Raw genomic sequence first — 26,411 nt, 5'->3', positions numbered from 1 at the left:
ATTCTACTCTGTGAATTTTAATACTTTCCTGAATCTATTTTTTAAATTTGTATCTCTTAGAATAATAAGCTCCAAAGTTATGGGTGGGCAACAGACTGAACACAACAAACATTCACACGAAAGCACACAAAAAATGTTTTGGGACTTATATTTTTTTGTTTTTGGTAGAGGTGAGGGCTGCTTTTTTTTTTAACCCATTCAATGCCAACTTTTATAGAAACGGATTTAGCTATGAAGAACCAGGAAATCTAGTAAAAACCCACGTATTGCCAGAAAAGAAATGGACCAGTGGGAAAGTAGAGGAGAGTTTCTAAAAATGTGAAATTTATGTTTTTATTTTGTTTTTTTAAGGTAAAGAAATAGAAAACTTGCTTTCGGAAATTGGAAACTTTTGTTATGATTAACATTAGAAAGGAATTTGATAGAACATTCTCTTTTATTTCAGCTAGTCAGAGCCATTATCTGTGGTGACCAAGGAGCCCTGAAAAGTCTACCACTCACTGAAGACTTCTGGGTGACACACATTTTCAAAAGCAAAGTGATTTGTCAGTAGGCACTGTGGCAAAAACAATTCTAACTGTAATGTTTAGCTAGTCAGAACTCAGCCTTCCAAAAGCCTATTTCATAAGGCATTTTAAAATATGGCTTCTGATAAAAATCACTCATCCAATTCATCCACTATAATTATACTTTTACTAAGCAGAGTCTTCATGCATTCTAATAAAATGCTGCATAACAATGACAACTTGTCCTAAGTCATATAGTAGGAAACTTCCCAATTGCTTATAAAAGGACTCTAAGAAAAAACTGGTGGGAAAAACTCCTTTTTGAATTTCAATCTTCCTACGAAGTCTAGTAGGATTATTGTACAAATTATTTTCTCACCAGCGAGACCCCAAGTCCTGGCCATTACGGCTCACCTGCTTGTACCCACCAACATTTGTCCCACATTTTCCTTAAGCTCTTCCTCCCAACTTAGTTCTTAACTCAGAAAAAGGACCTTATGGGGATAACGTCTCATGATGGACATTGAAACTACCTCAAGCAATAATGACTGCCTGAGGAAGAGCTCTGGTGGCCCAGACCACCAAGCCAGTTTGAGCTAAACCCTGACTCACTTCTATATAGATGGACCATGGAGTGACTTCTGGAATGACCTACAATTACCTTTACTTCATCGTAATACTAAAATCTCTGCCCAAGATGGAGCATGAGCCTCATTTACATACCACATGATATATATCTCAAAAGTCTATAATACATATATATCTTTAGGCATAGTTCTTTAAGGTTCATGTATGACCTTCTACCTACCTCTGCATACGATGACAAGGCTTTCCTATCTAAATATTCATCCTAACCTTAAATAAAAGGAACCCATTCACCCTTGCTCAGAGAGTTACAACTTTATTTCCTGTGATCAACTTATTTAGTGCAAATAAAGTTTCCTTTGTGTGACAACTCACCTGGTGTACTTTCTACCTGAGACTCACCAAGGAGTGAACTCATGCTGGTTCAGTTAAAATTTCTTGCCTCCCCCTTAGACAGTAATATCAGACAAAGGAAAGGCAGCTATACTCACTCATTGGGGGTGCCCTTCTGGCCACAAAAGTGACCCTTGCTGTCTGTAGGGTAGGCCACTCTCCTGGGGTCTCCATGTACCCAGGCTGCAGGAACAAGAAAGGACAAAAACTCTATCAGTGACAGCTGACTAAAGGCAGTCTGATTTGAGAAATTAGAATGCATGACTGCAACACACTAACCTCTCCCCTCAGTCACAGGAGATTATTGATTTTCTTCAAAGAGTAATTTCTTAATGAAAAGTAAAATAAAATATGGATGAATCAGTCAGAAAACACATTTCTCTTAATCTCTCAGGACTCATCTGGGTTGTAGCCAAAACCTGAGGTAATGCACTTAGAAAATGACATTTATTAGAATGTGAATTAGAGGGCACATTACAAATGCTTGGTTGGCTAGAAGTCACTTTTTTTCTAGGGCTTAAAACTAAATGACTTCATAGCAGAACTAATAAATTTACAGTAAATATTATGATGTAATTCTTTTGGGTTATATATAAGTAAAAACCATTTAAAAATTCAACCGAATGAAACTGTAGTACCCAATTCACATTGACTAGTTCTTTATGACTTTATGTGCCATTATGAAAGGCAAACATCAGCAACTTTAGTGGCAATATATAATAAAGATTTTTTCTACATTTTGTCAAGATAATCTCAAAGCTTAGTATAAATATCAAGTGTTCTCAAACTTAAGAAGGCTTGATTCTGTTTCCTCAGAAAATGCTGGGCTTTACATCATATAAACTCATCAACCTTTATTTTCCAAGAATTATGAACTTGACTGACAGTGAGAATATAGAATGACAGAAAGTAACAGGCATTAGCTAAATAGTACCGTCTAATTCTAACTGAATGTTTCTAACTTTCTCAGGTTGATTTATATAGTTCCTAAAAATCTAGAAAATGCACTAGCCATCTGAAAACACTTGCCTCTGCATATGGAAAACCTATCTCTTTTTCCTTTGCTTCCTTTAACAGTTGCCCAGCTATCTCCTTACTCACATTTATTGGATTTGACAGTTCATGTAATAATTCAATCACCCTTACGTACATGGCCTGTGTGACTGACTCAGGAAGATAAAAAAAAATCAATTCTGGGGGCGCCTGGGTGGCTCGGTGGGTTAAAGCCTCTGCCTTCAGCTCAGGTCATGGTCTCAGGGTCCTGGGATCGAGCCCCGCGTTGGGCTCTCTGCTCAGCGGCGAGCCTGCTTCCTCCTCTCTCTCTCTCTCTGCCTGCCTTTCTGCCTGCTTGTGATCTCTGTCAAATGAATGGATAGAATCTTTAAAAAAAAAAAAAAAAAACATCAATTCTGAATGAGAATTTTAATATGGAAGAGAAATTTTTCTCAATAATTTTTCTCATCCATCCAAGTCTTTCCTTTTATTATCTAAGTACCCAGAAAAGTCTTTGTTTCATTCTTTCTTCAATGTCATAGAGCCGTTTCATCTTCTAATATAGTCTTATAAAATCTGACTCACTCAGGCAGTCCTCTGCTGCCTTATCTTCCTGTCTGTATTTCCCAGAACAAAGATAGTGGACTGTAAAGAAAGCATTTAAATGTCATCTAAGCATTCAGTGGCCAATGTCTCTGGATGCTATTTCATTATACTCTGCTTTTATGTCTTTTTTTGGAGTCACATTTTAACTAAAACTAAGAGGTCCACTTTTACCTATTTCCTGCAATATTTTTCTTTTACCCTGAAATATTTTATTCCTTTCCTATACAAATATTAACTCAGAAATGGCACATAAAGAAGTATTTAGATTGCTAGGTTGGCTTCTTAATATACTTATGACACTGAACAAGTCATTTAATTGTTTTAGTTTCGGCTTTGTTGCTACAAAATGGGCATAATAATACCAAATCCCATAAGAATGTTGAGAGTATGAAAGAAGATAATAAAGTATAATGCCTAACATGGTGCTTTGCATGCGATATGGACTTGGTAACGTTAGTTCCTGTTTTAGGTTTCCCAGACGTAAATCCCGAAGATAAGGACTTTGCTGTGGGTAGGTTAATTTAGGAGATAATTCTAGGAAGCATAAGTGGGAATGAGATAGGGAAGGAAGCAAAGCCAACAAAAGGCATGTTCACAAGTGGGGTACTGTTGGGGGCGTGATGACTCCATCCTGCTGAGGACCTTCTGAGGAACCACATAGAACATGCTTACTGGGGGGCATGGTAAAATAGCCTACCATAGCTGCAAGCAAACCCAGAAGAATGGAGAGGATATGGGGGCATCAGCAGAATCTACCATAGTTTCTTTCCCTTTTTCATCAATTAACCAAAGAATTTACTAAGGGGCCACTATGTGTCCTGTACTAGAAGTCAATACCAATATAGTTTATATCAGACTTCTCAAGAAAAACAAGGAGACAACAAAATTTGCAAAAGCAGGCACCTGAGTGGCTCAGTTGGTTTAGCATCTGACTCAAATTCTGCTCAGGTCATGATCTAGGGTGGTGAGATTGAACCTCAAGTCAGGCTCCACCCTCAACAAAGAGTCTGCTTGAGATTCTCTCTCTCCCCCCTCTCCTTTTGCCCCTCCCTCATGCCCATGCACTCATGCCCTCTCAAATAAATAAATAAAATCTTTAAAGTTTACCAAAGCCATAGAGAAGAGCTGAACCTGGCAAAGACTGAAAAATGCCTAGAACTTGGACCAGGTAGCCAGGAGCAGGGAAGAATTTATAGATTGAGGAAACAGTATAATGATAAGAGCTTCAATGTATTAATTACTTACAATGGGTCAAGTTCTATGCTAAATGTATTGCATCCATTGTCTCATTTGAGTCTTGCAATAATTCTATAAGGTAGATGTTATTTTCACTCAGATTTTGTAGGGTAAAAAAAACAGAGCTGCAGTAAAGAGATGGCAGGGAGGGGCAGAGAGAGAGAATCCTAAGCAGGCTCCATGCCCAGCATGTAAGCCCGACTGCACAACCCCAAAATCATGACCTGAGCCAACATCAAGAGTCGGACACATAACCTACTGAGCCACCCAAGCGCCCCTCAGAATTTTATTTACTTCTCAGGGTCATGGTTTTCAGTGGCATGAACAGTGCTTGAAGTTAGGCTTGTTGCTGTCTAAGGCTTAAGCTTTAACCACCAGGCAGCTGTAATGCTGCCTGCTAGAGGATAAATTAGGAATGAGCTTGTTAGCAGTGGGAAACTACATGGATATTGGCTAGACGAGGATCAGCAGGATGTTGGACACATATGGTAGGAAAGGAGATGTCACAGGTAATTTTTGAACTCTGTCACTTGAAAAGAAAAACTTTGTACTTGGCAGGAGAGGACAAGTATCTGGTTGGGAGGATATGGTGCCTGGGGACAAAGGAGAAAGGGACAAAGATTTAATTGTCAAGGGAAGAATAACCCTTCTATGGTTCTGTAGTTTTAAATTGAGACAGGTGGCTGTGATATGAAGTTGCTGCTACAGCTCTCTAGACAAACTCTGGTGCAGAAGCTGTGTTGCCGACCATCTGTGCTTGAGCTGGAACTTCAAATCTTTGCTAGCAGCTGCAAGGACCAGTTCAACCAAGTCACCTCAGCCAAGGGTATCTGGTTTTATCTCCTCCATCAAGTCCCCAGCTTGTCACACCTTCACTGGAGGAATTTGACAGGGGAAAAAAGGGAGGAAATGGAGACATGCAGCAACAGCATTTTATCTGTGAACAAACTAAGGGACTGCCATATTTTACTCCCTTTCTTAGACTTTCTCTATTCATGGCACTTCTGGAATCTGCTGTCTAATATGGTAGCCACTAACCACTTGAGTCCACTGAACACTTAAATGTGGCTTATCTGAACCGAGACATGTTAGAAGTACAAAATACACATCAGATTTTAAAGACAGTATGCAGAAAAAAAGAATTAAAATTTTAATAATTTTTATATTGATCATATCTGAAATAATAGTTATTGTTAAATACAATATATTATTAAAGTTAATTTTTCACTTATCTCTCTTTATTCTCTTAACAATGGCTACTGGAAAATTTGACATTACACGTGACTCACATTTTGTTGCTCCTGGATACATTTGCTCCTAAATATTTCCCCACAAATGTCAAGGATTTGTTATATAAGCTGATTAATAGTGCCATTACATCACAGATTTGTTGGGGCACCTGGCTAGCTCATTTGGCTGTGTTCAACTCTTGATTTCAGCTCAGGTCATGATCTTGGGGTCATAAGATTGAGCCCTGTATCAGGTTCTGTGCTTGGCAGGGAGTCTGCTTGAGATTCTCTTTCCCTCTCCTTCTACCCCTCCTCCAACTCACATGCTCTCTCTCTAGAAAATAATTTTTTAAATCTTTAAAAAAAATAGTGCCATAATTTCAGATTTGCAGGTCAGTCCTTCTCTAACCACATCATACCCCATGCATCCTTTTTATAATAAATATTTTGCCATGTTTCTTTTACAATTTTGAAACAATACACATAAACTCAACCACGTACATAATTTCTTTAAAAATATCAATATCTATGTCCTCATGTAATGTAAATGAGAAATAGAAAATAGTTTATAAAGTATGCATATCAATATGCAAATGCTTGAGTGGCTAAACCAAAAGATAGTGAATGAAGCTAGTTGCACACACCTATAGATAGAATCACCAAATGTAATAGCTATAACTACAAGAATATGTAGGTGTACTTACTGTGTAAGAGACTTAAATAATACAAGTGTGTTGTTAATGATATGATTTTCTTAAGTGAATAAGTTTTAATGATTTCTAACAAAAAATTACACTCTTCAAATTCCCTTGGTATTCATTGAAACCATGCAAAAATAATGTTTGTAATTTTAAAACAGAAGTTCTAGATTCAAAGACTTAAAAATGAGCAGTCATCTACATGAGGGACATGGGGAAGTCAGGCAGTAAGTGAGACAATTCTTGGTTGTATAGAACTATCCCAGATATTGCAAAACATCTACCTTTCCTGGCTCCCATCCACTAAATGCCAATAGCGCTCCCCCTCAAACACTATGACAATCAAAAAGTCAACTCCTATTTTTCGAAAGACCTCCTAGTCAGTGGTACTGCTTCAGTTGAGGTCCACTGGTTTATATGTTCATTCACACACTCAAAAATATATTTAAAAAATACATACATATGTATGTATATTCCAAATTATCTTTTTTGCTTCCATATTTTATGGGGGTGGATATATCATGGAGTTCTTTATTATAATTTAATACTATTTACTTTTATTCAGCTGACCACCACCTATGATGACTTTCAGATAGGTCCATAAATTATTTGACCTCTTTCCTTCTAGAGATGGTGCATAATTCCCCATCTCTTCCATGTGGACTAGACTTAGTGACTTGCTTCTAATGAACAGAATGTGGCAGAAATTACATTTGGGTGACTGCCAAAATTAGGTCATAAAAGGCATCCACAGCTCTCCTTTTTGCTCTCCTTTCGATCACTAGCTCTAGGGCTTGAGATACTCAGAAAGTCCTATAGAAAAGCCCACATGACTGCCAGCGGTCTGTGAGTACTGAAGCTTCCTGCCAACATTCATGTAAGTGAACCATCTTAAAGTCTGGTCCTCCATTTTAAACAAGCCTTCAGCTGACTGTAGCCTAGGCTTTAATCTTGACTGAAATCTCATGAAGCCATGGACTCGGAGCCAGAGCCACCTGGAGAAGCAGTTCCAATTCTTGACCACAGACACTGTGAAATAAGAAACATTCATTGCCTTATGGAGTGATCAGCTATGTAGCAATAAAGAAGCAATTACTATACAGCTTTTAAAAATATTTTATATACTTGAAAGATTTAATCATTTTTCTCTTCTCCGACCTAAATATTCATAATAATTAAATCCTCTTTTCTATTTGATTTGTTCTGTTATGTTTCTTAACCCATAGCTACAATTGCTAGGATTTTAGTAATTTTTGTTTCTTCACTATATGATTTAATACATGGAATCCTCAACTTGATGTAGATATTCCCTAGGTCCTAACCAATTATACAGCACCTGATACCCATTAACCTTAATTCTTAAAAGAAAGTTAGCATGAAAAGCTTTAAAGTGCCAGTCTAGAATATGATCAAACTCCCATTCACTCATTCATTCATACAGGATTGTCAATTATCACATTTCTATCCATTTAGTCATTCATTCATTGGTCCATACTTATTGTGGTAGGCACACAAAGACTCTGAGGATATAGAGATGAACACATTCATATTTAGTATATTATTTCATAATTAACACATTCTCCCTAAGGAAACTATATTTCATCATGATTGGCCATTGTAGCAAGAGAATGGCTTCTAAAGAATGATAAGAATTATCTTTAACTTAATGAAGTTAATTTTAACTGTTCTTCAGGTTGTAGTCTTTACTAGAACACATCAAAGTGGTCTCTGCTGCCTTGAATGCAGCAGCTTGTCCTTTCCTCCTTTCCTCCTTTCCCAATAAGTGGAGAACACCAAGGGAATTTGCTTTCACCTGGAAGAGATAGAATTGCATCCTCACTATCTTCCTTCAAAGTCCTAGGACATCCTAGCTCTTTGCCACAATTTAGACTGCCGAGTTTTGATACTCTTATTCCACACGGCACCACACAAATTCCTTACATTGGTGGCATCCTAAGATCTGGAGAATATTAGAAAGCATGTGATCTCAATGCCTCCAAAAGACTTATGTATGCTAATGAATGGGAAATAAATCTTAGGAAAATGCAAGTCTTCTAAAACAGACTTGAGGGGTCCAGTAAGACAGCTCCTCCAAGGTGAAAGATAAGTTGCTGCACCTTGCATTCTCTGTTAAGAAAGAGGCACAACTCTCATCACCTACCAGATTTGAGCAAAACCCAGAGAAATAAAATGTTTTTCAACACAGTCCATTCTATTGTATGTGTAGATCTACCAGTCGGCATGTCATGATGTATTCAATGGTGCTCAAAATATCTGTCAGAACAGGATGCTGTATGCAACCTATGGAAAATGTCTTTTAGAGAATCATAGTTGGGGGTCCCTGGGGTTTTGGAGAAAATTCATGTGGTTTCAAGCAAATAATTGTTCTTTTGAGAAGTTGCTCCTGTACCCTGAATGATCACTCAATGACATAAGAAGCCCAGCATCAACTAGATGTTATCTGATCCATCAAGCCTAAAGTTAGTTGTGCCCCACAGCACTCCATTATTGAGCAGAAGTAGTATATTCATACAGTGCTTGAGAAAGTCATGAAGGCATGAGAAAGTTACATAAAAATACTGCTTACAATAGTGTGTTGACTTTTTTTTTAAGATGTTTTTTATTTATTTGACAGAGAGAGAGAGAGAGGGGTCACAAGTAGGCAGAGAGACAGGGGGAAGCAGGCTCCCCGCCAAGCAGAGAGCCCAATGTGGGGCTTGATCCCAGGACCCTGGGATCATGACCTGAGCTGAAGGCAGAGGCTTTAACCCACTGAGCCATCCAGGTGCCCCCTAGTGTGTTGACTTTTGAGGCGCTGTCTTAATAAGGACCTATGACTCATGAAAGGGACCTTATGATAGTTCACTGGGGGGGGGGGGAATTAAACTAGATTTATAGATGGTTACAGAGGATCTGTTGGTACCGATCAGGGGAAATGCTCCTAGTTATCTACTTTGACTGGAAGAAGAGATGACTTGAATTGTTTATTATAAATGGAAGTCAACAATTTGGCCACATTGTCATGGACTTGAAAATAGAACTATTAGACAATCAGTGGCAAGGAAGTTTGAGAAAAAACTAGAAGGACTGAATTCAAAATGGACCTAAAATATGAAGATGTTGAGGTTTTAGATGGTTACTGAGTAAAGATCCTTTTGTAGAGGTATCTTTTATGATTAAATGTTAAGATATTTATTTAATGATTTTGTTGAAAAGTAACCATGACAATAGGGATGAAGACTATGTGGGAATTTTGATAACATGGAGTTTTATCCAAAAGGGCTGACTTGGCTCCTAACAATGCTTATGTGACAAATTTGGCAGTAGTGGATGACCAACTCTGAACTAGCCAACCTTATGAACAGTTGAATACCCTATCAAAGATCCATTTGAAGCACTACTTAGGAAGCAATACCTTTCAAGTTTGGGTTGTTATTTTTTTAGAGTAGAGCAGGACCCTAGAAGGAAATACATGTTATAGTCACACAGAAAAATTGTAGAGAGTTTAGTAAATAAAGATATGGGTAGAGTTATGGGAAATAAGAGTTGATGCAGTACTCAGAGGCTAGCAACAATTGTGAGCCATTTTTGCTTCTATGACTGAACTAGCAAAGGGGAAAGAGGTTACTCAAATCCAGAAAGAGAGGCCAAATGGAAACGCTGACTGATAAGACTGGAAACCTTAGGGAGAGAGGTATAGCTAACCTGAGAGGACTTGCCAGGAAGAGAGCCAGAAAAATACATTTCACAAACTCATTCTCCTACCTGCCAATCTATTATTGATACCTCCCACTGGCCAAACCATATGAGAAGCTGCAGGACTAGAGAACCTGTTGATATAATCCTTAGGGTTATATGTTAGTTTCTCAGAGGATAGAGCAGGGTGAAGAACAGGTAGAGAAGGAAACTGGAGGGGACAAAGAAAAATACCCAGCCTGTATTCTGAATAAGTCACCAGCCTACCCAAGGGTGGAACTTTAGATATATTCAGCAAAACATTTAGAACATGGGGTGCCTGGGTGGCTCAGTGGGTAAGGTCTCTGTCTTCGGCTCAGGTCATGATCTCAGGGTCCTGGGATTGATCTCCGCATTGGGCTCTCTGCTCAGCAGGGAGCCTGCTTCGCCCTCACCTCTGCCTGCCTCTCTGCCTACTTGTGATCTCTCTCTCTGTCAAATAAATAAATAAAATCTTTTTAAAAAATTTACAACATTATTAAAAACAAAAGAGTAAACAAAATAACCAGAGGTATAAGATTTCAGATTTTCTTTTGTCAGAATTTAGTGCCACACAGAGGAGCAAGAGAAAAGAGCAAAAGAAGAAAGACACACATTCTAAATTTCAGAGTCTGAATTGGAAGGGGTGACAGTAGGAGGTAAAAGTGGGAAATGCATATTTTTAAGAAATCTTTGAAAAAAAATAGACAAAGCATTGAAAGAAAATGGAAAAACAACCAAATATCCAAAAAACTAAATAAACCTTTCTACATCTTTGTTGTTTTCTTTATTAGCAAGACTGACTCTATGCTGTTTACTTTAATATACTTTTTCTAGTTTTCTAGGTAATGTTGATCTATCACATTCATAACCTGTTTAAAGGTTTTGATTCACATTGGAAAATGAGGGGTTTTTTTTTAAAGGTAAAGAAGTAGTTGGAAATAATGACAGAAATTTATTCATTCTTCATTCTTTCTACAGATATTTTTTGAGTGCCCGCTATGTGTCAGCACTAAGGTCCTTTCTCTCTGAGCCTAAAGTCTATTGGGGGAAAGAGATCTTAATGAATGAATTGCACAAATATAAAATTACAATTCTGAGAAGCACTGCAAATGAGCAAAAATGGTACAAAGAGAAGGATTCATAGAAGCCAATGACCAAATGAAAGAGGTCAGGGATGATGTCTTTGAAGAGGTAATGCAGGAGCTGAGACTTGAGAAATGAATGGATGCACAAAGAGGCTTCCATTAGATGGACACATGGACGAAGTCCCTAGGAGGGGTGGGACATGATGGGTACTGCAAAGGAAAAGGAAAGCAGTGTGGTGCATACACAGGCTGACTCATGGTTCAGATGTGAATAGACAGGCAGTATCCTAGGTTATTTTCTATAATGAACTACAGAGAGATGGTTCTAGCATAATATGTTTATCAGTGCCAGCATACAATCCACAGCAGAAGCTCTGTTCTCTTCCTATTCAAATTTTCCTTGAAAAACCTCAAGGTCACCACACATTCAGTGTCACTCATCTTGGTGTTTGCTTAATTGTAGTTCCATAATTGGCAACACCCCCTTGTTTTATATGAAGGAAGAGCTCTCATAATTCCTCAAAACTGGTGTAATTTATTACATCTGAAAATGCTCCATGTAATATTCATTAATATCTACTAATAAATACATCTTTTTTGAAAGATCCATGAAATCATTTGAGGTCTTCCTAGCCAAAAACCCCCAAAGAATGAGATACTGACTGACATAATTTTATTTACTCTATAGGATGAGCATTAACTGAAGGAAAAAAAAATCAAGCCTATATTAGTGTCTATTAGCATAAAGACTGTGCTCCCCTTTTTAGTGTACACTTATTAGAGGCTAATTTTGCAAACAACCACAGAATGTAGACAATGACAGCACAGTGAAGTGAACACACACTCAGTCCCATAGTGTTAAGACCAAAGCTATTAGATTATTCATGGCTTTTGCTTGCAGAGGAATACCTGTTTTCCACTTACTCCTCTGACACTTGCTGTTTTAAGTGCAACTCTATGTGTGTGAAATTAGGAGGGGAAGAGAAGGAGAGAGAGAAAAGCATTAGGAGACTATCATGGGGTTCTGGTCAGTCCCCTTTCTTAGTAACCTTTATTACTTAAAAGATTCCTTATCTTCTTCTTCATTAAATAAAAGTCACTATAGTATGGTGATTAAGAGCACAGGCTCTAGAATTAAACTCTCTGGGTTGTATTGGTGAATAAAACTAAATGACAAAGTGACACAGCAATTGATACAAATCTAGATCAATTGCCTACTCCCCTTAATTTTCGGCTTTAGAAATAACTTTGAAAGACCACTTTAAGCAAAATTGGTACATTCGTGTGTGTGTGTGTGTGTGTGTGTGCGCGCGCGCACGTGTGTTGCATATAGAGAAAGAGAAGTTATTTGTAAAACATTCCTATTTGGGTAACTATGAATATAGCAGATAAGCAAAGACTGGTAAGAGATAAGTAAAAGCTTTATTCAAGTAAATTATCCTTTCACTCCTATCAAGGATATGCATGTTACTGAAGTACCAGGAGCAAGCATTATTATCTAGTATTATCTTTCTATTTTCAACATTTGCAAAGCATGTGCCTGTTGTGCTCTAGGGTTGAGTCCGAAGTTGCAGCCATTAAAAAGCCCTCTGTCAAGGAGAAAACGTGATTAGACCAACTGCTTGCACTGACACTTAAAAATTAACTACAAATCTGTTTGGGGCAGCTAAGGCATTCCCTAAACACTTGCTGGTTGGAATGTTGGCTTTCAAATCATTATTTTGTATCCCTTAAAGGTACATTTTAACTGTCTTAATATGTGAGAAACAGGCCTGCCAAATTGTGCTTATGGCTTTTTAACACAAGCAATTTACAAATGCAATGAAGCAGATAATAGGACACATGATACCGAATTTGAAAATCTGTGTTGATGACACCTCTGCTGTAGAAACATTTTTGGAAGCAGCCCTATATTCAGTTGCCTGGATAAGAAAAATGTTGTCTACCATTTCACAGGTGGCCTCTTCCACCCAATGGTGAGCTTCAGGTCATGTCCTTGAGCACAAATCAGTCTCTCTTGTGATAACAATATTCTACTTAAAAAGATCGAGAATGCACGCATTCAGCAAAATATACAAACAGAAAAAAGTCTCACTAAAACACTAAAAAAATCTGTTCAAGTAACAAAACTAGGTGCTAGCTTTCTTAAAATGAAGAATTCCTAAATAAGAGGAAGTTTAGGTATCTAGTTTAATTTACAAAATATTTATATATTTGTAAAGAATGAAAAAAGACATTTAAAACTGGTTTTGGTTTGGGGTGCCTGAGTGGCTCAGTGCGTTAAAGCCTCTGCCTTCGGCTCAGGTGATGATCCCAGGGTCTGGGGATCAAGCCCCACATCGGGATCTCTGCTCGGCAGGGAGCCTGCTTCCTCCTCTTTCTCTGCCTGCCTCTCTGCCTACTTGTGATCTTTGTCTGTCAAATAAATATATAAAATCTTTTTAAAAAAACTAGTTTTGGTTAATTATAAATATAATAAATTTTTCCTAATAAAAGATTACTTGATTTTTGGGAAAAAGAATGGGGAGGACCCTAAACTCACCTCGTCCCATGTATACAACTAGATAACATCCACAACAGTGTAAACATCCAGAAAACAACCCAGAAATTGGAAGAATGGACTCTCCACAACTACATATAGAGAAGAGACCACATCCAGAGTGTAAGAAGGGTGGAAATGCAGTTGTGAGCTAAATGGACCAACAGGACTGCCCACAGAAGAGAGGGATGCCACAGGCACAAGGAGGGAAAAGAAACAGAAACTTGCACTCCAAGCAGGGGGCCTGCACTTGGAATACAAATACCCATAAAATTTGGCTTTGAACACCAAAGGGGCCTAACTTTGCAAGTTCTTATAATCATGGGGCTTAACACCTGGAAATTTAAAATCAGCAACTTGGCTCTAGGAAAGCTGAAGGGCCACAAAACACAGAGTTCCCACCATTAAGGAGACAGCACAACAAACAACCTTACTGAGATTTAAATTAAAAAAAAAAAAAGTGCTGCATCTATGTTGTAAGATTTTATTTTTAAGTAATATCTACACCCAACATGGGGCTTGAACTCAGAACCTAGAGATCAAGAGTTGTATACTCTACCAACTAAATCAGCCAGGTGCCCCTAGAAGCAGCATTTTTATAAAATGCCTGGGGCATAGGAAATGGAGATGTATTCACTAATCTTAGAGCTTGTGCTGGAGGGGCAGGGATATTTGGGAGACTTCAAGAACAAAGGAACTGGCAGGTGCCGTTTTCCTCCTCCACTGCCAACCTGTACAGAGACACCTGCAGGAACCAGTGCAGCCTGAACACTTCACCTAAATTGGTAACGGTGTGCCCACCCCTGTGAGTTTCTATAGATCTGTACCCTCCATCCTCTTTGGCCTCTGCAGAAATTCTCCCAGGCAGTTGCTGGTCCACTCCAGAAGAAGACCAGTGAGGACATTGCTGGCACCACATGCTTTGCCCCCACATTCACCTGTGGACCTGTACTTTCCCAAACACCCTTGGCCAGAGAACATCTGGCCACAAACCTGGCAGTGTGCAAGCAGCCCTGACAGAAGCCAGTACAATTCAAAGAGTCTCTAAACCAGGAAGAGGGAAAGATAACCACAAGCACAAGACTGACTGGGGTTCCAATAGGGGGCTGGGGAAAGATATCTGATCTGACTGCAGCCTCCCCCACCCCATTAATAAAAACTTCTCAGGGGACAATACAAGAAAAGCACACTGCAGTTTGCTGCTACCTCAACTCCAGCAAACACCTGGTCTAACTCAACTCAAGCAGTTGAGTTCCAGAATGGCCCATTAACAACACAGGTACCAAATGCTGGTCACAAAAAAGAGCCATTGCAGACAAGTAGCCTACAGGTAAATGTAGCTCAGCCACAATAGTAGGGTGCATGCAACACACACAGGAGATGCCCTTGAAGCACCAGGTTCTGGTGAACAAGGGACATCACACTGTAAGGCACTATATGACCTCTTTTTGATAAGGCCATGGCTGTCAACAGTAGGAGACATAGCTGACTTTCCTAACACATAGAAACAGACCTAGAGTTACATAAAATGAGGAGACAGCGGAATTTGTCCCAATTAAAGCAACAGGAAAAAAATCATAGCCAGAGAGCTGAATGTAATGGAGTTAATTAATATGTACACCTGATAGAGAGTTTAAAGTAATGGTCACAAAAATACTCATTGGATGTGAGAAAAGCCCCCCATGTAATAGGCATAATTATTATATATGCCTGATTGAGAATTTAAAGTAATGGCCACAAAAATGCTTGATGGGCTTGAGAAAAGACCTCAGTGAAACCTTCAAAAAAGAGACAGAAAACATGAAGAACCAATCAGAGACAAAGAAACAATAAGTTAAATTTAAAAATATAGAGATAGAATAAATAGTAGAACTAGAGGAAACAGAGAAACAGATCAGTGACCTGGAGGACAGAGTAATGGAAAGCAATCTGACTGAATAGGAGAGAGAGAGGAAAAAAAATTAAAAATGAAAATAGACTTGGGGAACTTAGTGACACCACCAAAAATAATATTTACATTACATGGACCCCAGAAAGAGAAGAGACAGAAAAGGGGGCAGAAAATTTATTTGAGGAAAAAGGTGAAAACTTCCCAAATCTGGGAAAGAGAGCAGAAATCCAGATGCAAGAGGCAGAGAAGCCCCAATTAAATCAACCCAAGGAGATCCACACCAGGACACATAGTAATTAAAATGGCAAAAGAAAAGGGGCACCTGGGTGGTTCAGTTGGTTATGCGACTGCTCAGGTCATGATTCTGGAGTCCCGGGATCAAGTCCCACATTGGGCTCCCTGCTCAGCAGAGAGTCTGCTTCTCCCACTGACCTTTCTCCATTCATGCTCTCTCTCTCTCATTCTCTCTGTCTCTCTGTCAAATAAATAAATAAAATCTTTAAATTAAAAAAAAAAGGAAAATGGCAAAAAAAAAAAAGTGATAAAGAATACCAAAGGTTTCAAGAGAAAAAAAAGACAATTACATATTAGGGGAACCCCAGAAGCCTGTCAGCTGATTTTTCAGCAGAAATTTTACAGGCCAGAAGAGAGTGCTGTGATATATTCAAAATGGTAAAAGAAAAAGACTGCAACCAAGAATACTCTATCCAGCTAGGCTATCATTCAGAATAAGAGAGATAAAGGGTTCCCTAGGTAAACAAAAGTTTAAGAAATTCATGACCACTAAGCCAGCCCCACAAGAAATATTAAAGGGGACTCTATGAATGGAAAGGAAGGACCATAAACAGAAGCAAGAAAAGTAGGAAGCACAAAAGCAGTAAAATTAAGTATACCTATAAAATCAGTAAAGGGATTCACAAAATTAGAGAATATAAAGTATGACATCATATAACTAAAATGTGGGGGGGGGGTCAGGGGAAAGGAGAAAATAACTGATTCAAACTTAAGCCATCAACTTAATATAGACTACTATATGCATAAGATGAACTTAATGGCAACCACAAATAAAAACCTGTAATAGAGAAGCAAAAAACAAATAGAAAGGAATCCAAGTATATCACCAAAGACAGCGAATAGACCACGAAAGAGAGTATGAGAAGGAACAGAGAACTACAAAAACAACCATAAAGCAGGTAGCAAAATGGCAATAAGTACATACTTACCAATAATTACTTGGAATGTAAATGGATTAAATGCTCTAATCAAAAGACATAGGGTGACAAAATGGATAGAAAAGCAAGACCCACTTATATACTGCCTACAACTCATTTCAGACCTAAACACACATGCAGATTAAAAGTGAAGAGATAAGAAGCACTGAATATGCAACCATAAGCAATCACTATGCAATCATACTGAAAAGAAAGCTGGGGTAGCAATTCTTACATCAGACAAAATATTTAAAGCAAAGGCTGTAACAAGAGACAAAGAAGGACAGTATATAATCATAAAAGTAACAATCAAACACAAAGACAGAAAAATTGTAAATATTTATGCACCCAACATGAGAGCACCCAAGTACACAGAGCAGTGTATAACAAAGAAAACGAACAATAGTAATATAATAAGAGTAGGGGATTTTAACACCCCATTTATATCAATGGATAGATCACCCAAACAGAAAATCAGCAAGGAAACGGTGGCTTTGAATGGCACATTGGACAAGATGGATGGATCTAAATGATACATCGGAACAGTCTGTCCTGAAACAGCAGACTACACATTCTTTTCAAGTGCATATGGAACATTCTCTAGAATAGATCACATGTTAGGCCACAAAAGAATCTCCAACAAATTCAAAAAGATCGAAGTCATAACATGATTCTTTCCGACAGCAATGCTGTGGAACTAGAAGTCAACCATAAGAAAAAAGCTGGAAAGAATACAAATTCATAGAGGATAAATAACATCCTACTAAACAATGAACAGGTCAACCAAGAAGTCAAAGAGGGCATCAAACAATACACAAAGATGAATGCAGTTGAAAACCCAATGGTTCAAAGTTTTGGGATGCAGCAAAACTCTTCTAAGTGGCTAGTTTATAGCAATGCAGGCCTACCTCCAGAAGAAAGAAAAGTCTCAAACAACCTAACCTTATATCTAAAGGAGCCAGAAAAAAGAAAAAATAAAGCCCCAAGCCAGAAGGAAAAACCAGGAGCTGGTTCTTTGAGAAGATCAACAAAATGGGTAAGATTATACCCAGACTCATCCAAAGGAAGGGAGGGAGGGGGGAGAAAAAGGGGAAAAGAGAGAGAGGACTTAAACATAATCAGAAATGAAAAAGAAATAAACAATCTCACAGAAATGCAAACGATTAAAAGAAAATATTATGAAAAACTATATACCTACAAATTGGACAACCTAGAAGAAATGGATAAATTCCTAGAAACACATAATATCCCAAAACTAAATCAGGAAGAAATATAAAATATGAATAGACTGATTACCATCAATGAAACCGAATCAGTAATCAAAAACCTCCCAATAAACAGAAGTACAAGACCATATGGCTTCATAGGTAAATTCTACCAAACATTTAAAGAAGAGGCAATATTTATTCTTCTCAAACTATTCCAAAAAACAGAAGAGGAAGGAAAGCTTCCAAATTCATTCAATGAGACCAGATTCACCCTGATACAAAATCAGATAAAGACACTACAAAGAGAACTATCAGCCAATATTTCTGAGGAACATAGATGCAAAATCCTCAACAAAATTAGCAAAATTAGCAAACTAAATCCAACCACACATTTTTAAAAAGTCATTCACCATGATCAAAGAGGATTTGTTCCTTGGATGCAGTGTGGTTCATTATTTGCAAATAGATCAACATGATACATACACACATCAAGAAAAGAAAATCCATAGGATCATTTCCATAGATGCAGAAAAAGTTGTTATACATCCAACACCCATTCATGTAAAAACTTTCAAAGAAATAGGTTTGGGGCGGGGGGGGACATACCTCAGTGTAATAAAGACCATAAATGAAAAACCCACAGCTAACATCAAATTCAATGCTGAAAAACCGAGAGCTTTTCCTCTACCATCAGGAATAAGACAAGGATGCCCACTCACCATTTTTAGTCAACACGGTACTAAAAGTCCTAGCACAGAAATTAGACAAAGAATAAAAGGTGTCCAAAATGGTAAGGAAGCAGCACTATTTGCAGATGATATGATACTATAAATAGAGCAAACCATAAAGACTCTACCAAAAACTACTAGAATTGATTAATAAATTCAGTAAGGTCATGGATTACAAAATCAATATGGAAATTTGTTGCATTTCTACACACAAATAATAAAGTAAAGAGAAATTAAGAGAACAATCCCATTTATAATTTCACCAACAATAATAAAATACCTAGAAATAAGCTTAACCAAGAAGGTGAAAGACCTATACTCTGAAAACTATAAAATACTGAGGAAATAAATTGGAGATAGTACAAATGGAAAGAAATTCTATGTTCATGGATTGGAACAACAAATATTGTTAAAATGTCTATACTACCCTAAATAATCTACAGATTAATGCAATCCCTATACAACTACCAACAGATTTTTTTTTAACCGAACTGGAACAAATAATCCTAAAATTTGTACAGAACCACAAAAGACCCCCAACAGCCAAAACAATCTTGAAAAAGAAAAGACTGGAGGTATCATAATCCCAGATTACAATATATACTACAAAGCTGTAGCATCAAAACAGTATGAAACTAGCATGAAAATAAGCACACAGATCAATGAAATAGAATAGAGCACCCCGAAATAAGTCCATGATTACATGGTCAAATCTTTGACAAAGGAGGCAAGAATTTGCAATGGGAAAAGACAGTCTCTTCAACAGATAGCTTAGGAAGACTGGTTAGCCATATGCAAAAGAATGAAACTGGACCACTTTCTTACACCATCCACAAAAATAAACTCAAAATGGATTAAGGACCTAAATGTGGAATCTGAAACTGTAAAAATCCTAGAAGAGAGCAGCACAAGCAGTAATTTCTTTGACATTGCCATAGCAACATTTTCCTGGATATGTCTCCTAAAGGAAATAAAAACAAAAATAAACTATTGGGACTACACCAAAATAAAAAGCTTCTGCACAGCAAAGGAAAAAATCAAGACTAAAAGGCAACTTACTGAATGGGAGAAGATATTTGCAAATGACATATCTAAAAAAGAGTTAGTATCCAAAATATATAAAGATCTCATACAACTCAACACCCCCCCCCAAAAAAATCTACTTTAAAAATGGGCGGAAGACATGAACAGACTTTTCCCCAAAGAAGATGTACAGATGGCCAACAGACACATGAAAGGATGCTGAATATTGCTAACCATCAGGAAAAATGCAAATCAAAACCACAATGAGATATCTCCTCACACCTGTCAGAATGGCTAAAATCAAAAACACAAGGAACAACAAGTTTCTTGGCCAGGATATGGAGAAACAAGAAAACTCATGTACTGTTCATGGGAATGCAAACTGGTACAGTCACTGTGGAATGTATGTATGTATGTATGTAGGTTACACAAAAAAATAAAAATAGAATTACCATATGATCCAGTAATTCCACAACTGGATATTTCATATTTCAAAGGATATGAAAACACTAGTTTGAAAAGATATATGCATCCCTATGTCTACTGCAGCATTATTTCCAATAGCCAAAGTATGGAAGCTGCCTGTCCATGAATGAATGGATGAAGTGGTGTCTCTGTGTGTGTGTGTGTGTGCACGCACAAGCATACACATGCATGCTTACACACACAAAATGGAATATTACTCATCCATAAAAAAAAATGAAATGTTGCCATTTGTAAAACATGAGTGTTGACAGTAGACTGCTAAGTGAAGTAAGTCAGTCAGAGAAAGACAAATATGATTTCTCTCACATGGGGAATTTAAGAAAAAAACAAACCAACCAAGAAACAGAGTTAACTATAGAGAACAATCTGATGGTTACCAGAGGGGAGGCTGGAGAGAAGATGGGTGAAATAAATGAAAGGGATTAAGAGTACACTTATAGTGAGCACGGAGTCATTTATAGAGTTGTTGAATCACTATCTTGTTTACCCAAAACTAATATAATGCTGCATGTTAACTATACGGGAATTAACATCTGAAAAAGAAAAACCTTTTAAAAAAAAAAAGATAAAGTTTACTAGAACAATTTTAATTCTTCAAATTTCTTGCAAAAACAATGTTTCCAAGCTGTGATCTGATAGGAAGGCACGTTTTAGTTTCAGGGTAGACTAAAAGCATAGCGAGATATCCTGTCAGAGCCGCTGTCCATCACCAATTTCCCCTTACCATGAACATTAGGATCATACCATCAAGATCACAAACTGTAACAGGATGCTTGGTGAGGCATAATTCATATTTACATTACATTTATTTATTAGTAAGATAAACTGTTCACTATTTCTGTGTATAGACAGACTCAAAGTCACCTTGGAATTACCTCTGCTCTTCAGAAGCTCACCTGAGTGATTTCTCAGTGATGAAAACATGGTTTCTCCCTTTTGTTTCACATTCCTTGGGATGGGGAAGATCAACTTTCTTCATGAGAAATGGACAAGAACTCCAACCTTACTGAGAATTCAATTTAGGACAGGTGAGAATGACCCTGAACCAAGTCTGAAGGCCAAAAGGAATACAAATACTCCAAAAGGGACCTTGCCATGAAGGCAGAGACTGAGCTGGTCCCCTAGGCTGAATACTGGGGCCTAAGAGTAGGGGCCACATTCAGACACTAGTAGTGCTTCAGGGAGAAATGGCTGAGCACAAAGACCTATAGGCTCTATTTTTGGATCCTAGCATGGGAAACCGCTACAGTAGTGGAAGGATCCAGATGAGCAACTGACTGAGAAAGGATACCAAATGGCACCAACAGAAATATCAGTGCTCCAGTAGACTCTAAGGTCCCTCTTTCCACCTAGACACCAGAAGTAAGACTCCACCCACCTTGGCATTTGGGGGCAGTTCAAGTTAGGGAAGAGAATGATATGCTGGATTTCCTGAAGCAATGAATAGCAAAGTACACATAACGCCATACTGTTACCCCATATACTCTAACACCAGAAATGATGGAGTCAAGTTTGACCACATTTAATTATTAATTTAGCTCCTTTGTTTATTCTCTACCTCATTCTAGGACGGATTTAAGACTGAATTATGCAAAGCCTCCTCCTTTCCGTATTGGGTACTTTCAGTCTATTGGAAAGTGCAGTGGATCCATGTTGGCTTTCCATTAATCCTTTGCCACCAATCTATAAATCACTTGCACATCAAGGCCCCTAACTAGTCTTATTTGGCTTAGTTCATTTCTCTATTGAAGAAGGAATCCCAAGCTTCACCAGCAAAGCGAAGCTTGGGATTCCATACCTCTCCGCAGAAAGAGGGGCAAAGAAGTCACAGTCATGTGTTAAAACTACCTTAGTCCAGCCTCAGGCAACGCATTTGTTACATTCTCTCTGCAATCAAATATGTTATACTCTCCCAAGATCCCCAGAAGCCTCATCCAATTAAAGCATCAGGCTCGGGTTCCAAGTCTGGATCTCATCACCCAAGTCAGGACCAGGTGTGGATGAGGCCCTTCAGGGTTGGTTCCTCTCATAGGCGGCTCGACAGCTAGATCACTGAATTCATTAGGTACATTTCCTACTTCCCACATTACCGTCTGCAACAGCGTTGCCAAACTGCCGCTTCCATGTAGTAAAGTGACCTCTCCTGTTTCTAATTGCATTTTTCTCATTTTCTTTCAAACTCTAATAGTTTCCTCCAAACCCATTGGGCTTCTGAACATACACCCTGGCTTAAAAACCAATGCCTGTGTTTCAGGTTTTGTTAAGCAGCATCTCACTTCCAAGTACAAAATTTTGTTCTCCTTATCTATTTTTATACCTCCAACCCCCCCCCCCCCCTTGCTCAATACAACCATTTTATTCTGCTAGTGATTTTGGCAGTCAGAAATCTGGAGAAGCCTCAGCTGGGGCCCCTGCAGTCCCATGTTGACAGAGGCTTCAATCATCTGAAAACCCTGTGAAGTGGATAGTAAATACTGTTCCTGGGAGCTCAGCTGAGCCTGATGATCGGACCCCCACACAGGGCTTCTCCACGTGGGTTGGGCCTCTCACAGCATGGTGAGAGTTCTCAGTTTGTTTACATTATTTTACTTTTATATTAATGTCCTATCATTTCAACTAATAGGAATAATTATTCCTAAGACTGAAAAGCAAAACCAAAAAACAAACTTTGGACCCTAACTCCAAGGGCTTTATATGTAAATACGACAATGAACTGACATACTCAACTGGAAATACATTTAAAAAGAACAAGAAATATGGCAAATGCCATATGATTTCACTCAGACGTAGAATTTAAGAAGCAAAACAAAGGAAAAATAAAGAGACAAACCAAAAAACAGATTCTAACCTATAGAGACAAATGAGGGTGGAGGGATGGGTGAAATAGGTGAAGGGGATAAAGAAGAGTCCACTTTTTTTATGAGCACTGAGTCACGTATAGAATTGTTGAATTACTGTATTGTACACCTGAAATTCATATAACACTGTATGTTAACTATACTGAAATTAAAATTCTTTTAAAAAGAGGATATAAGGAGAACTAAAAATTTATTAAATGTTAAAATTGTGCTATTATTGTATAATGTTAGCACAAGGATAACAAAGGACAATTTGCATGATAAATATTCCTATTCATTTTTCTAGTTAGTACAATAATTGGATAGCAACCATCAGTGAAGTGGGACAAAAGACAGCGATTATCATAAATGTTAGTTTGATCTTTCAAGATGTGATTATCTTCTACCCAGACTCCACTTTACTCACTTGAACAGAAGTTCTGCTTTTCATTAGCCGAATGTCAAGTGCCTTTGTTGCATCCAAGTGTTAGCCTAGCTGGCCATATTCCACATAAAGGGCACAGAACAGTTTTTTTTCCCTGCAGCAGAATTTGCAAGAAACGTGGCTTTTTCATGGTAAAACTTCTTATAAAAAGAAATGGACAAAAGATACACCTTAGAAGGCCCTGGTCTAACAAAACAACAAAAGATGTCAAACTACTATGAACCTTAAAAATAAAACTGCCAGTTTTTTCACCAGCAAAAATGGGTTTAACTCAGGAATAACAAGAGCAAGCTACAACAAAACTGAGCAAAGGAAATGAACACGGCTTTATGAAGAGGAAAAGGGAAGCTGAGAGGGCTATTATTAAAAAAAAAAAAAGGCAATTGGAGTAATCTGGAATTTGAAGTGTAGTGGTGTCTCATTGGCTGAATTATGACTGTCCCTCAGTGGTCATTGCTGGGCTGTTTCTGGGAAAGAGAACATTTCCTCCTCCTTCTGGGATAGTAAAATAGCAGCAAAAGTAGTACTGACCTTGTTGAATCACTATATTGTACATCTGAAACTAAAGTAACACTGTATTATGTTAACTATACTGAAGTTAAAAGTTGAAAATAAAATAAAAACACGGATATCTTTTTCAATAAATAAATAAAGTAGTACTGACTTGAGGTACCTCTCTTCCTGTTAGATTTGCAATCATTGAGGAGTGGCAGGCAGGAGAGCCACTTTAAGCAAGGTTACCTTTCATTGATTTCACACTACTTATAATACACATCAGTGAAACTGAGTTAGCGCCATCTTTCATCAGGTGAAGTACATATTCTTGTCAAAAAATTTTTCACACTCCTAGTAATCTCTGCTAATCATTTACCTTCATTCTTCTTTTAATCCAACATAGGACATAACTGAAGACTAAAGTTTATCTTGGACTATTTAGACTATCTGTAGTTCAGGAATGAGAGAAGTGTATATATATATAGTAAATGTGTATATATATAAATGTGTATATATATATAACTGTGTGTATATATATACAACTGTGTGTATATATATAAGTATATATATAATAAATGTGTATATATATATAAATGTGTGTGTATATGCATGTATATATATAAAGTAAATTTTATGAGTCATTAATTTTAATCAGTGGCATCAGGATTAATTTGGAAGAATCACTAAATCCAATACTGAACACAGTTTTTCATTGAGGAACATTTATCCTTCAATTTCTTCATGTGAATGTTGATATTTATAAACCAAATCTGGAGATCTTAAACCAAGAAGCAAAATTCTTATCTTGCTCCAGAGGGGATGATGGGGCACACTCCCATCATTTTTCTTTACTGTGTCATCAGGTGAGAGAGTGGCAGTGGCTTTTCCAGCTCTACATAAGGACAGAACACATTTCTCTGTGGACCATAACTTTGTCCTGAGAAATGGAGGAGACAGTACAAGATCCTTATGAAGTTCCTGTGTGTATTCAAACTTTAATAACCCAAATTATGGGCTGCCATAGAAACAATATAGTAAATTACACTTAAAAGCAATTTATTAAAATTCAGAACAACTAGATTACACAATAATAGCAAATGAAATACTGCCTAGTAATTTGTATGTACCATTATTGATGTACCTGGATATCATTTCATTTACTCCACACTGCAGCCCTGCAAAGTAGATGGTGTTTATATGCTTCACACATGAGAAAACCAAGGTTAAGAAAGTAGCCCAAGTCCACTGAGTAATAGGAGGAAACCCTAGAACAACCTGACTCTAAGTCTTCTTTCTCTTATGCAACCAATGTCAGTTCTCTGACAAAAAGTAAAAGTAATCAAAAAAAAAAAAAATTAAGGCAAGATGAGTCCCAAAGTTAGAGAAGCTAAAATTCTTTTAACTGCATAAGAAAATTTATGATATTATAATATTCAACATACAGACTGTGTATTGTGCTACAACTGCCTTATTGTTGAGAAGTTAAAATGCTTGGAAGAAATAACAAAGGAATCTTCAGAAGGTCTTAGAGAACATTATTTAGTATTGTGGTTTCTTCTCCTTTATTCTTCCCTCCCTACTTTTCTTACTGCCTTACTTTTTTGAATTCTCCAATTCTACATAGTTTTTGCATGGTATTACTGAGGTGATCTTTTGAAAATTACTTTCAATTGCTATTCTCAAAGTATTTCTCCTATTGGGAGATAAAACTGAAGAACTGGGAAGAGCATTTTCCACTGTTCCTCTGGTAGGCACAGCCTTCTTTCTGCTTATGCATTCTGTCCACACACTCCAGCCCATTCATTAATGGTACTAGAATTACTGAAGTTTTCTAACCCCTGCTCTCATAATAATATGTTAAAGTTTCCTGAGTCAGCATCTAAGGAACAGGACTTCCGTCTCAAAGGGAAAAGTGATACATTCACATGCAATTATGAAAACTTTTTTTACAGAAACTATTCACTGCCCTTTGGTAGGTTTTAAAAAATGTTAATAATTTGTATATTTTTCTCTTTATTTTCACCTTCAAAGAAAAACCTTCAACCTAACAGTAAATAACAGAATATCCCTTCCTTGTAGTTAAAGACAATAAGACTTCTTAAACATCAATGAATTATGTGGTGAAATTCTATTTTTATTATTAAATGTATTATTTGTCTCGGGGGTACCAGTCTGTGATTCATCAATTTTACACAATTCACAGCACTCACCTTAGCACATAACCTCCCCAATGTCTATCACCCAGCCACCCCATCCCTGCTACCCTCTTCACCTCCAGGAACCCTCAGTTTCTTTCCTGAGATTGAGAGTCTCTTTAGGTTTGGCTCCCTCTCTGGTTTCATCTTGTTTAATTTTTTCCCTCCCTTCCCTTATGATCCTCTGTCTTGTTTCTCAAATTCCTCAAATCAGTGAGAACATATGTTAATCGTCCCTCTCTGATTGACTTATTGCGCTTAGCATAATACCCTCTATTTCCATCCACGTCATTGCAAATGTCAAG

The 26,411-nt window shown here is 37.6% G+C and overlaps 1 protein-coding gene across 4 annotated transcripts in view; it reads right to left on the bottom strand.

Annotated features, from left to right (window-relative positions):
• The window catches only part of SLC44A5 (solute carrier family 44 member 5), a 405,375-nt gene that overhangs the window by 103,611 nt on the left and 275,353 nt on the right, over positions 1 to 26,411 (bottom strand). For all 4 annotated transcript variants that reach the window (XM_047728191.1, XM_047728193.1, XM_047728192.1 and 1 more), the window contains one exon: positions 1,583 to 1,667. In XM_047728191.1, the coding sequence (XP_047584147.1) occupies positions 1,583 to 1,667 (85 nt within the window). The remainder of the gene's footprint in view (positions 1 to 1,582; positions 1,668 to 26,411) is intronic.

The sequence above is a fragment of the Lutra lutra genome, chromosome 4, assembly GCF_902655055.1.
Source record: "Lutra lutra chromosome 4, mLutLut1.2, whole genome shotgun sequence".
Classification (NCBI taxonomy): domain Eukaryota; kingdom Metazoa; phylum Chordata; class Mammalia; order Carnivora; family Mustelidae; genus Lutra; species Lutra lutra.
The sequence above is the reverse complement of the archived record's forward strand: the minus strand, read 5'-3'. Positions and strand labels throughout refer to the sequence as shown.